Here is a 13,815-nt window from a genome sequence, read left to right on the forward strand (position 1 = left end):
TTATATTATTATCTTACACTGGTTAAACAATGGATGGATGGCAACCTTTGGTCCAGCCATACCATACATCTTAGGAATGAATTTAGTCAATCACAGTTATAATAATAATAATAATAATAATAATAATAATAATAATAATAATAATAACAATAATAATTTATTATTATTATTATTTTTTTTTTTAAATAATTATTTGTATTCATTCATGATTCTGGCATCCTGATTAAAAAAAGCCCTCCCCAAACTCTAGCTTGGGACATATTTGTACATAATGCGGATGCACAAGATAATTAACAATTATAACCAATAAAATAATAAAATATTATTACAAAATTCAGAGAAAGGACCCATTTTTTAAATTATAAATGGTAAATCAAATTACATGACGATGCTAGCCTTTCTTCGTACATGCCTGTGAAATTCACTCACCATAGTAATGTTGTCTTCAGTATCAGTTAGACATGTTGCAGACCACAATATCAATATGGCACACTGACAAGAACCTGACATCTCTGATGTGAACACTTCAGCAGAACTAAACAGTAAGTGTAAGAGCCTCTTTATTATCATCTGTACAGACATAACCATCCTAATGCATTTTGCCTTTGCATTTGGTCATTATTGAACTATATTTATTTTGGGTTAAAAGAAAACATGTCTTTGGTGGGATTTTTCTGCTCAACTACTACACTGATACCCGGGATATTTGCAAAATGATGTTTTTGATTATTCTCTGTTATCCCAGTTAAAATCAAATTCATAAACATTTCATTCAATGTACTTTGTGTCCACAAGAAAGGATTGCACAAACAAATATTTAAGTGTTGCAGTAATTGTGAACAAAACAAGCAAAAGGTAATTTGATGAAAACTGACTGTATGATTAAGCCATTGTTGCAATTAGGGCGTGTGTTACAGTATGTCATCACACTATTATTCATTACCAATCAGTATATGAACACACTGTATAGGAACAGTTGGCCATCGCATGGTGCCAAAGACATGTTTAATGAAGATTTTCCATGTTGTCACCATCAAATCAGCTGAGGACACAAACGGAACACAGTTTCAATGGAGGAAAGCCACAATAATGAATGATCATGAATATGACAAAAAGGAATAAATTATAGAGATAAGCGTTGGCTGCTGGTACTCACACTGTTACTGAATATTTATGCCTCGGACTCATTGGAGACCACGTCAGCAGTGTTTCTTAGAAGCCATCGGTTCTTGTGTTGAGCATGTCCGAAGCCCTCATCGTAATTCCCTTTTCTTCTGAACAGTTGTTGGTAGTGAAATATGCAGTAGAATTCCCCGTATAAAGGTGCATAATTGTACATGCTACAAATAAGCACAATTTGTTAATTCTTTTCAAAAATAAGTTGTATTTTATTTTGCATTTTGTAAAGAGTTCTTTAGAAGTTGTCATATCTATATACCCTCTTAGCCAGTGGTTCCCAAACTTTTTTTCTGTCATGATTTTTACTTATCATAGCAGAAAAAGCACAGGTGGAACTAATAACATTAATGACGACTCAGCAATTACAGTACTGCAATGTAATGCAGCAATTAACAATGTTACTACTTACACCCGTGTTCGACAAGTCAAAATGTTTCTGCTGTCAAAAATCTATTCAACTTAGTTTTCTCCGGGTCATGTGTCACCCCAGTTCAGTTTGGGAAAGAAAAATCTAAATATGTGTTGGTCTGTAAGAAGCATGGCTTCTGTTACATACAATCAATAAATCAATCAACCAATTAATGAAAGATTTTTAATATGTTTGTCGAACATTAAGTTTATTGTAATACTTAAATATAAGATGAAGTTCCTTTCAACTATGTTGGGTTATTATATTTTATAACAGTAGCTGCTCTCTGAATGAATGCAGCCAGGACAGAGCTACTGTACCAAAGTTAACCTATTATTTTAAGAGAGTGTTGCATTGTGGGTTGCTTGTAACCTTAGTTTTGCTAGGCTAACAGGTTTCTCCCATCCATTTACATAGCGTCTCATAAAATGTTTTTCTTCCATGGAGGAAATAACTATGTGGAAACAACTCCTAGAAGATAGCAAACCTAGAAAAGCTGTCTTAAAGATGCTAGCAATTAGATAAAGTATGTAATGTGCTTCCAAAGTACTGCTTCTAAGAGCTTTCTCAGAAAAGTGTTTGAATGTTTGACTGAAATACGGATGGAATGCCATAAGCACTCTCCATAAAACCTACTTGGCTAAGCTAAAACAGGTAAGATTTATTTTAATATCTGAAATATTATCTAACAAGACTTTCACAAGAGAGAAAAAAAACAGGACAAGTTGCTAACCCTAAGCACTGCTAGAATGAAGCAGTGTGCCATCTGCTGTCTGTAGGCTACTACTTATACATTTACTATATGTTTGACCTATTGCACACTAACCAAGCTGCAACTCTTTTCCTCAATCTAAACAAAGATGGTAGTTGGAAATGACATCATTCTTGCTCAATTTGTGAACCGTGTTATTTTTCTTGTATTATACAAAATGAGCATGGAGATCTGTCATGTCCTACCAGGATAGAAAATCAATAGCAGAGTTGCATTGAAAATCATTGATCAATGTTGCAGTTGATTTTTCTGTAAAATAAGTCAGTATCTCACCTTAATTTTGTCTTGCACTGTTTACAACAAAAGCAAGTTTTGTGAAAAATGTATTTGTCAGCAGTAATTTTTTCCATTGGATAAACCGGCTTCAAACAGGCTGAACACATCTCTCGACAAGCTGGTTGAAACTGATGAGAGAAATGAGACTGAGCTTGGTTAAAACAAAAAAGCAACAACGAACACAAAAGCATAAATTAAAACCAATAAGGCATATTTAATTTCAAATGAAAATCAAAATGTTTAAAAGAATACATGCTACAAATAAATCCTCAAACATTAATAAGAAAATCTTAAATCAATAATTACCAATAACTTAATAAAAAACAAGCAATAATAACCAACACAATTCATATTTTCGCAAATAAAGGTGTGCACATCAATCAATAAATACATTTATTTGTCACATGAAATTATATTAAATACAATTTCAGTTAAACGTAATCCTGTCAGGTTTTTACAATTCAAAACTGTCCACCCTCTCCAGAGGACCTGTTGATATTAAGGGGGACGTAGTTCCTTCCCTGCTTTTTCCACTATCATCTTTTTAGTCTTGCTGACATTCATGAGTACGTTGTTGCCCTGACACCAGCAAGTCATGTTCTTAACTTCTTTCAGGTAGGCCTTTTCCAAAGCTGTGCCGTCAGCAAACTTGGTAAGGGTGTTTGAGTCGAAAGTGGCTACACAGTTGTGTGTGTAGAGAGAGTACAGCAGGGGACTCAAAACACAGCCCTGGGGTGCTCCGGTGTCAATGATATGGGTGGAAGAGGTGTGTCTGCCCACCCTCATCACATGGGGTCTGCATGTCAGGAAGTTGAAGATCCACATGCACAGTGAGGTGTTTAATCCCAGGTCCTTGAGGTTTGGGACGATCCTGGAGGGAACTATGGTGTTAATCTGTCAAAGTTGTTAGACCTTGCCACAGGCTTCTGAGGTTGCCCTCCTGGAATTGTAGTTCCACTTTCTCTCCGTAGTCCATTTTAACATAACAAATTAATATTCAATATATGAAAACACTTAGCTAATACTGTTAAGACATAAGACTAATACTATAAGACTGCACCAGTCTGTGAATGATTTAAGGTTTCTGATTGATCGGCAGCAGAACTTCTGGGTACTTGGTGACCTGATACATAGCCGGACTGACCACTGCCTGACTTGTGGATGTTGTAGTATCTGGCTGAGCAGTGACAACAGTGGAAGTTTTGGAAGAGTAAAACCGGTTCCCAAGGTCATCAGTCTTCTCATAATTCTCTGTGACTGTTTTAGTGCCCGTGATACTGTTCCCCTCAGGGTCAGTCTGCACCTCGAGTACACTGAGCTCTCGTTTTGGGTTGTAAGAGTATTGTTTTTGACCTGCTTTTCTGGGATCCCTTTTTCTGTTTTGAGCAGGACTGTTGCATGTCAGCGTTTTAGTTGTCCGGAATTTCTCCTCTGTCTTTGGGCTGTGCTGACATGTCTGGCAGATTGTGGTCTTTGGTGGAGGCACCTCTTTTTTAGCAGCCGACTGGATGGAGATGAAGGCAGGTGAAGTTGGAGGACTTGCTCGTTGTTTTGCAGGGGCTACTTCAATTCTTGTACCTTGGCTAACTGGCAGAGCTGTGTTTCCCTGTATTGTAGGGTTTTCCAGTGTCTGCAGTGATTTTGTTCTGCTTGACCCGATGCTAATTTTGCTAATACTACCAAAGGATGGGGATCCTTGCTCTGTCCCTAATGACTCTTTGAACAGGCATGATAAACCGGCAATATCTGAGTCAGATTTCAAGGTAGAGACAGAATAAAGAGCCTTCTTTATGGCTTCCTCTATGTCCATAAGTCTGGCTAAAGTCTGTTCTTTTAGATTCATGATTTCTTCACTGGCTCGCTCAAGATCTCCAAAAACATGTGCCATTGAGGACTTGTTTTCAGTGTTGTCTCTCGTTAATGGCAACCTCTCTTCTTTAGTCTTTTTTAGTTTCTTTTTGTTTGAGCTGACAACCCGGTCAGGGACGTTCTCAAAGACTCCCCTCAGAGACCTTACATCAACCTCGCTCGTATCCTGTTCAACTTCCTCAACTTGACTAAGAATACTCTGAAGTTCCTCCTGCTTTCGTAAGTTGTCAAATATTTCCATGGCTGCCGTTATGTTCCCTCTTAAGATCTCATCCATGTGAACTGACAGACGCTGTCGGCGTTCATCCTCTGTCTCGGTTCGTGCTTTCTTTCCCCTCATCTCAACTTTGCCTTCTTGTTTAATTTCTTTTTCATACTTGTCTTTGCTGTCAGCAGCTTGTCCACAGGTGTTTGGGTTATTGCACAATGGATCAGTAAGAGTTGGTTTTGGTTCCTCAACCACATGTGTGAAAATTGAGGAATTATCTCCAGACATGTGTTTTGGGTTTTTATTGTCAGGCTGGGGAATTTTTACTCTTTTTGGCTTTACAGGAGCATTTTTCGCTGAAAATGCCTTTTTACCTCCAAATTTCTTACATGCTTCATGAAAATCTACATGGCTTTCATCTCTTTCATTCATATTCTCTTTGATTGGGAAATCCTGGGGGCTTTTCTCTTCTGCTGTGGCTTTTATCTCCTGTTGTCGCTTAATGATATTCTTATCTGAGTTATCACTTTCCAAGATGACGACTGAACCTCGGACTTGATCCCTTACTTCAATTTCCTTCAATTCAATTCCTTCTGCCATCTGTGTAGCTTCATCAAAAAGCTTATTTCTTTGATATTCCACTGAATCAGGCCCTGAGTCTGCACCAGTGTTAATTTTGAACAGGCCTTGCTTAAGTTCATCCTTATGTGACATCGATGTCATTGCCATTCGTTGAGGAACTGTCTCTTTGGGTTCCACAGTATTAGTTTGGGTTGCCTCAAGATTCTTTGTGTTGATTGATTGAATGTCTCTTTGTTTCACTTTTAAATGCTCCGGTTTAGGTGGGATGGCTGGTTTTTGACCAACAGACCTTCTGCTTTTCTCTGAGACCGCGCTTGTAGCTGGTTTATTTAGAGTTTCACTTTGGCTTGGGCACGCCGCATTTGCTGCAGTCACTTGATCTTTGGAGACCTCATGTGTCAGTGGTGCTTGAATTGATTTAGGTTCAGTCACATGGTATATCATAGCTGCTCTGAAATCTCCTCTACTTACATTGATATTGGATCTCTCCAGGGAATCCAAAGCTGCTTGAAGTTTACCGTGAAAGACAACTTCCTCATCTTCTGGCTGTGCAGTGGTTGTTTCTGCACTATGTACAGACACCATTGCAGCTTGAAAGTATTTCTGGACCACCTCTTGGCCTTGTTGACCCATTTTGCTGCATGTCTCAATAGTTTGTACTTCTTCAGAATTAATGTCTTCACAGCATGTCTCTGTATCCTCGTGTTGGCAGTCTGATTTATGTTCGGAGGTGATGTTTGAGGTTGATGGGAGTTCATCCCATGTTGTCTCATGTACATCCCTTTTCTGGTCCTCATTTTCTTGAGGTAATTCTGCATCTGTTCTTAAGTGTTTAATATCACCTGAGGTATCTGAGACAACAGGTTCTTGAACAAGAAGTTTTTCTTGTGATGAGTGATGCAAAGATTTGGCCTCGATTGTGGCCTGTCGGAGACTATGTATTGCAGTTTGGAGTTTAGAGATCTCGTCATTGTCATCTACCACCTCGACTAATTCAGCCTGGTGGACCCTGTCATCGTCCTGTGTCTCAAGATGTAGGTATGATCCCTGTGGTGCAAGTATAGAGTTACGTACTTCTTGTGTTTTGCCACCACACTTCCTACAGCTATTCTTTACTTGCACATGAATGCATTCTGTAGAGGACCGGCTCTTTCCAAGTGACACATTTTGAGCTTTGAATGCAGAAGAAATGGTGGTAGATTGAGCACGATTTTCACATACATTTAGCTTTAGTTGGGTTGGTCTTTGATATCCAGAGAACATGTTTTTTAGTCTCTTTACATCCACTGGGACCCATTCTGAATTACTCTCCTCAAATTGATCACTTCTCTGTTCATGATGAAGTTCAAGGCCTTGTCCAGGCACATTTTGGTTAGGAGTGAGTTGTTGTTCTTGCACTGTTGGTTCAGGCTGGAGAGTTTTCAAATACTCTAAATCTCCCTTTTCAATACAACTCTTAAACAATTTTACATTCCCTTTAACTGTGATTTCAGGCCTTATGGATCCTTGGCAAGTTTGATCTTTGGGAGTTTCTAGAAGGCAGCTTATGGTTGATTCAATAAACCCTTTTCTTAGTTCTTGATAGTCTGCTTTACTCACATCACCTCTTTCTGGCTCTGTTTCATCATACTCTGTACCTTGAGGGGGACAATACATTTTCACATCAACCTCATCAAAATAATTGTAGAGGGAGTAAACAACAACTTCAGCACATCTATCCGCATCCTCCTGGATAATCACTCCCTTCCGCAGAGAGTTATCTTGATTGAGAATATCCTCAACAAGCTGAACCACATTGGCAGTTTTAAACTCTGTATCTTGGTTGGTAGTGAAGTGATGCTGGTGCACGGGTACATTCACCACTGTGGCTGCCATGCTTCCTTTACTACCCTCCTTTAGGTAAGTGATCTTAGGCTTTAGGTTTGCTCGTGGTAGCAACTGGAGTAGGAAGTTTTGTGCACCACCTTCAGCCACCTCGTCATATTTTATTTTAGGCCCACTCTCTGATAGTGTGAATTTGGCCTTTTTGGCTATCATTGTCTCTTTCACCTCAATGATTGAGCCATCTGAATGTATGGCATTGACATGATAAAGAGAATTCAGTGTTTCCTTGATGTTCGCCACCATCGTCTCAATTTCGTCCTTGTCCTGATGCCTAATTTTGTCAAATGGCATTGATTCAAACAAGTGGGCTCTGTTCTTGACATTAGCTATCAGATAGTCCTGAGTTGCCCCAGTGTTTTCTGCTGGGCTTTGGGATTTTGATGTATGCACAAAGGAATGTTCTCTTTCAATGTTTGTTGGGATAAATGGGTTGTTTTGGAAAAGTGTCGCACTCGTTCTGATTATTTTCCTAAATTCTTCTGGATCAGAAAGGCTTGTAGGCTCACCCTCAAAGACTGTTTCACCTGTAGAAACTTCTTCCCTACCATACAACTCATAGTCAGTGCTTTGACCAATGATATGAACACATGGGCTTTGTTTATTGGCCTGATCCGTCATGCCAAGACTTGTGGAACATGCATTGCTTTTGTTTTCGCTATGCAGATTCTCTTTGGTACACATTTCAAACTCCTGTTTTTGTTTTTGGACTGCCTCTGTCTCATCGCCAGAAAGAGAAACTTTTGCCTCAAACCTATCTGGATTAGGTTTGTATGTGTTCACAGATTTACTCTCAAATAACCTTCTAGTAGCCTTAACATCTATTCGTATCATCTCCTCCTCACACTCTCTATTAGGATCTGGACTAGACCCAAGCATTTTCTCATCCTCCATGATCCCTTTATCACTTTCATTACAAGGACTCTCTTCATGTTCCTTAAACACAGCTAATGTTTTACTGACATCGTCTCTCTCCACCATTCCCTCTGCCTTGTGCATCTTAGAGGTGTAAGGAGATACTTTGTTACTCAGGGCACAGTTCTCAAATATCAAGCATCTTGAAAGGACCTCTCCCTCGTATCCAGTTTCACCAGCTGTCAGCTCAGTCTCTGAGCGCAAAACCTCAGCAAGCTCTTCATCCACAACTTCATCTAACATCTTCAGCTCTGGGTGAGTGTGCTTCAGGAGCCTTCTCAGCTCACATTTCTGCCGCTGTTGGTATAGCTTTTCTTTCGAAAGTTGGGAAGGCATGGACTGTGGGATGTCTTTTGGTGCTGGCTGATGTCTGACTGAAGAAGGTGGAGAGAGGTCATCTTTCCCTCTTTGGTCTTCGGCCATCTTGGAAGAACAAAGTAACGTTCTTATCATTGGGTCCTTCGCAACAGAAATGAGCTTTCCAGTGATAATCATGCTGAAGAGTGTGCAACCATGCTTACAGCAATGAGAGCAACATTTCACCTTCCAAATCATTCCAGTTGATTGCTTTCAACATGCCAGGTGTCAGTGGGTTAGCCGAGCTCCAAAGCAACCACAATGATAAATAAAAGAAAAGAAAATGTCTATGTTTTTTTCTTTAACAGAAAACTCTCAGGAAAAGCAAGCATTTGGATCTTGAGCTACTGTATATGGTATTAGACAGTGTGGAAGATGCTTTTGTGACAATGCACACTGTCATGCAAAATGTCTGGTGAAATTCTGCCCTACCTTGGCTGGTTTGACTCTTTTCCCAGATTCAGATAACTGACCTTGTGCCTGGACGGAAACAATAATTATTTCAGGTCATGTTAAGCTGACATAAGCAATGTTGGCTGACAGATTGGCAATCATTATATATTTTACTGTTCCATTGTATGATGTGTTATATGACACTGTAAAAGATAATCAACTGCACTTTATTTAAGTTTAAGGTCACAACAGATAAAACAAAAACATTTTTGATTATTCTTTTTCTGATAACCACCTTTCTATATGATAAATAATGAGATAGGGTGGCATTTAAATTATGTAATGCAATCCTGTAATTAGAATTTTAATGTACTGGAATGCATGTATATTTAACTTTCTTCATCATGCTCTAAAACATTTAGTTTAAGCTCAATGCATAGAATAGGGCTAAACAATTCCCAGACTGAAAAGAAGAGAACACAGAATGAGAAGAGCGATGTTTACCGGTTTTAAAAAGCTGTGTGTTGAACCCTGAGGTACCACCTTGGACAGATAGAGAGCGGACATAGCTTTGACCGAGACACACAGTTTCTCCTTGGTTTGGATGAAGGAGCTGTCTCTGAAATCTGCAATTGATCTCCTCTTTTCATCTGAGGAGACATCAGACACAGCAAATTATACGTTTTAAATGTATTTATGACTCAAGTTATACTATTAAGTACTTCAAATAAGGGCCAATCAGAGCTGGCTATGATCAATGTTGACATTGGTGTCAAGTACTTGCTGTGATATAAATGTGCCATCAAATTCCTCATATGGGATTTGGAATAAAGAAAAAATAAGTCGTAATTTTGTCTCACTTTGTTTGCTGGTTCGAATTAGCTATTACAAGGCAGCTGGTGTCAAAATAGAGCGCTATTTTGGAAGAGCCTGTCACAACCTCATATGACAGAGATTTAAACAGTGGCACATTTTAATAACATACAGGTGACATCTTTGTCTGCATCCATGTCCCCAAACTGTGTGTAAATAGTTAAAAATGTGTCACGAGTAATCACATTTTCTAAGCTGATATTGAACAGCTGCCATGTGTTCGAGTTATAAATGTACAACTTGTGGTGGAGAGGGACAGATACCTGACTCCGCGGACACAAATACTGAAAGTTAAAAGGACAGGCAATACACTGCAGCTACAGTTGACTAGACGAGCAAAAGTAAACACATATGTCTTAAAATTGTTTGTAATATTACAGATAGTAAATCTCTTAGGATGAAGATTTTGTGCATTATGGCTGCAACGTTTAGGTCAATCTGTAGTTATATTAAAGTCTCAACACCCTAATATTTCAAGATTTACAAAGCTGCCAAAACCATCAGTCATTATTTGTCATAATTAGGTGCGTTTATTAAGCTTTAAAGGGTTTGAACGGTTTGAAGGACTAAACATACGTTTTCAAGAGCCATATATACAAGCCATATATCATGTGGATAAGATTGTGTACTCACAGAAAATGAAGGTCACAACACATAAAACAGCTCCCAGTTCCTTCAGATCCGCTGGCCTTCTTATTTTCTTTCAATCCTTGTACTGTAAATATGTTAGGTCTGATTTCCTGTATGTTTGTGTCTGATAATGGAGCCTCTGCCCCTCTGGTTCGCTCCCTCTCTCTGCCTCATTCCTGCCCCAGTGACAGTTGACCCTTTTACCCATCTGCACGTATTCAGGACTTGTAGCTTGCTGGCTATTTCTGTCCTGTTCTGGAGTGGTCTACTGTGACCACACCAGGTTGAGTCAATCTCGGCTATTTGCACAGTCACTGTGCTGATATTCATCTCCATTTCACCTCTTCCCTTTCATTCATACCATCTACAGCTTTGACCCGACTCATAGGACTCTGAGACTGCTTTCCAGGGAAGGTATACCACAGGAGCCGGTATCTTGTTTGTGTTTTTTTCAGCTGAATGGGGGATTTAGACACCAAATTGGGCTGATATTTGCTATTGTGGTGGATCGAAAGCAACAGATCTTTGGGTAATCCTTTATTTTATAGATCAGTAATTCCCTTATTAAAGAGATATTATTTGGTACCAATAATAGGCAAAACATGACTTTTTCTGAACAATGGCTCCTTTTATATCCAAGTAAATAATAATTTATTATGAATTTACCTTTTAAAAACTTTATTTAGCATATGTTGACGTGAATGCATGCCTGTAGACAAGTTTCACATTTTGCATGTTCAGGTGACCTGCTGGCGAGAAGACTCTACGGTAGCAATGCATTTGAATTAATTCATTAGAAGTATACTAATTGAACACATTCTCTATTTTCTGTATAACCATTGCCAAATTACACTTCCCAGGAAATTCTGAGGAAATTAGACAGTTTTCAAGTTTCTCATGGAACTTTTTATTCTGTTATATTTGTTACTAACTCTGACAGTCCTGTGTCCATTAATCCATGCACAGTGTCTTTTAACATCTGAACAGTTTTTTGTTATTTGACTTCGCTTTATGGCAAATCAAGGTCTGGAGTAGCTTCACAGTGTGATGCCAGTTTCCTTATGACCTTGATTAGGGCTGTATTCTTGGTCTTATCAACAGGTCTTTGTCCAGAAAGATGTAGTTTATGACCGGGCTTTTTATTATTTGCTTTTTGTTGTGTTTTTAAAAGGGCTCTGTCTCCCAATCAAACCATAAATAGTTTTATTCTAAGGTCTACTGATAACTACTCAAGAGAGAGATGCTTCAGTGACCTTAGAAATGTCTTTCTGACATGTTGAATTACACTTTGAAGATTTATTTCCCAGCTACATTGGGCAGTAGGTTGGAATACATCATGGTCAGGTTGGATCATCTCAGAGCACACTTTGATGAATGCTGTCTGGTACTCACCAGCCTGAGAGGAGGCAATTGTTTCAAAATCAATACCCCCTATTGTTTTTCTCCTCTCCATCGGGGTCTGACGCCCCACCTAGAGAGAGAAATAATGAACTATCACTGCCACTAAGTAGCCATATGTCTGTCTAAGTGACAATATCTTGATTCTATTTTTGGAAGTAACATGATTGAAGTTACACATTAGAAATGGCGGAAATCTGACCTTTAAATAGGAATGATTGTATTTACCTTTCGAATCACATGATCTTTTGCATCAGTTTTAGCATCACTGACTGGACCATCAGCAGGAATTTGGATCTTCGGTTGCACTGCAGAGCTCTTTACCTCTTCAACCTCTCCATTCACCACTGGCATGATGCCTGCTGCCTTGTAAGGTGTCGTGAAACTTGCATCTCTGAAACTGCTCTTCATCTTGTTTGGTGTGGCTGTCTTCGACTCAAACAGAGCCTTCAGGGCCCCGATGGACCCAGCGCTGCTTTGAAGGCTCCCCATAGACTTACTGCGGGTCAAATTGGTTTTGTCTAGAGACTGTTCCCTCGCCTCATTTCTCCTCATCAGAGACTCCAGATGAGTCTCTTTACTCTCCAGAAGAGATGGTGTTATCTGACAGTGATACCACAGAAGGAAAAAAAACATGTTTGCATGCAGCGGTATTATTTCCCCCACACTGAAGATACTTTATGTTTGAGTCAGAAGTTACCTCTTTAAACACCTGCTTTGGCTTTGCTTCACCATTATTGAGTGAGGTTTCTTGAATAGCTGCGCTTACTTCCACTGTAGTTTGATACCTGTTACAAAAGCCATATTAATCATCTACTAACCTACACATACTGCATGCGGAAGGTTATAGAGGGTTGGACTATGTGTTAAATTGTCACAGATGTACAGTGTGTTTCCTTCACCTGGCAACTAGCTGAGATACAGATGTTGTCTTGTCCCGCAGCCCTGCCTGTGTCCAGGTGGGCTTGTCACACGGCAAGGGGACACTCCTCAGTGACTGGGTGCGTCTCAGGTTACTCTTCCACTCCATGACCAATCACGTCACAGCAGCACAAAGTTTTCAAATAGCTCTATCACCTAATATACATGGCGGATAATCAATGACATTATCTCCATTATTGCAGTACATTTTCTCTGTAGAAAGATCAGCAGATCCTGGATGTCATAGTCTGTTAATTCTTCGCACCCAGCAATAAATTATTGTTTAACCATCAATTTAACACCGCTAGTGAGCATTTTATCTACTCGTAAAGCTAAAACATTTTCCCACTGACTTGTAGAATCGGCAGGTTATAACATCAACAATGCATAGCCCGTGATAAGGATGTCATGCAATTTAACAGTGTTGCAAAACTACTCTTTTAAACTGAAGTTTCATGAAAACAAGATTTTGGCTATATAAGGTACATTTTAAATAGAACCTTTACCTTACAGATGTCAGTCAGTGTCTGTTCCCTGTGACAATCAGAGACATTTCCGCAGTATCACAAGACTAGCACACGGTGTGAAGCGTTTGTGAGCAAAGTCCTTTTTCTTCCTCATTACCAAGACTGTGTTAAATGACCTGAGAAAATGTCTAGAGTAGCAGCTATAAATCCCCAATACAACAGTAATATAGAGTGTGCTGCTTTCATCGGAATAACAGAAAACTGATGTCAAGTCAAAAAATAATTTATCCAACATTCCTGTTTTACTTTGGATCTCGCATCGTTTGTCATCTTTGTGTGTTTTGGCTCCTATGTGAGTTTTCAGGAGAATCCTTGATGTTTGTCATATCACCAAAGCTCAGATGTAACTACTTGATATTTGAGCAGCAACACGCCATCCATTAAGATCAAATGTGATTAACTTTATTAGAGTAGGACAAAGACAAAGAACAACGGATAGAAAATTTGAGAATTATGATCAATGCCGCTATATGTTTTGACAACATTTTGTGTGGCCTCTGAGGTTTGAGTTACTCATTAACACAGATTCTCGGGTTACAGATTTATAAATTGCAACGCAATATAGGAACATATGAGCTATGTAAAATACTTCCTATCAACAAGACTTTTTACAGTGCAGATGTTC

The 13,815-nt window shown here is 39.1% G+C and overlaps 1 protein-coding gene across 4 annotated transcripts; it reads right to left on the reverse strand.

Annotated features, from left to right (window-relative positions):
• Positions 1-207: 207 nt before the first annotated feature.
• Positions 208-13,260, reverse strand: LOC120552205 (xin actin-binding repeat-containing protein 1). Of its 4 annotated transcripts, none has more exons than XM_039790039.1 (10): positions 13,170-13,260; positions 12,645-12,819; positions 12,443-12,530; positions 11,971-12,345; positions 11,737-11,815; positions 9,346-9,491; positions 8,881-8,928; positions 2,634-2,764; positions 1,157-1,340; positions 208-1,042 (listed from the first exon to the last, which is right to left on the reverse strand). In XM_039790039.1, the coding sequence occupies exons 2-9, from the start codon at positions 12,770-12,772 to the stop codon at positions 1,172-1,174; spliced, it is 1,164 nt and encodes a 387-aa protein (XP_039645973.1). In that variant the 5' UTR covers positions 12,773-12,819; positions 13,170-13,260; the 3' UTR covers positions 208-1,042; positions 1,157-1,171. The 4 variants fall into 4 exon arrangements, 3 of the variants coding, with proteins under 3 accessions (XP_039645973.1, XP_039645972.1, XP_039645971.1); XR_005637973.1 differs by lacking the exon at positions 208-1,042 and adding an exon at positions 8,379-8,514 and having other exon boundaries at positions 1,205-1,340; XM_039790037.1 differs by lacking the exons at positions 208-1,042; positions 1,157-1,340; positions 2,634-2,764 and adding an exon at positions 2,784-8,514.
• Between the last annotated feature and the right edge of the window lie 555 nt (positions 13,261-13,815).

The sequence above is a fragment of the Perca fluviatilis genome, chromosome 22 (assembly GCF_010015445.1).
Source record: "Perca fluviatilis chromosome 22, GENO_Pfluv_1.0, whole genome shotgun sequence".
NCBI lineage: Eukaryota > Metazoa > Chordata > Actinopteri > Perciformes > Percidae > Perca > Perca fluviatilis.

Excerpts from the sequence above, each read along its gene's own strand:
- LOC120552205 (XM_039790037.1), bottom strand. The coding sequence starts at position 12,772 with ATGGAGTGGAAGAGTAACCTGAGACGCACCCAGTCACTGAGGAGTGTC. Across the intron at positions 12,346-12,442 it reads CAAAGCAGGTGTTTAAAGAG|ATAACACCATCTCTTCTGGA; the intron begins GTAACTTCTGAC and ends TATCACTGTCAG. Across the intron at positions 8,929-9,345 it reads CACACAGCTTTTTAAAACCG|GCACAAGGTCAGTTATCTGA; the intron begins GTAAACATCGCT and ends GTTTCCGTCCAG.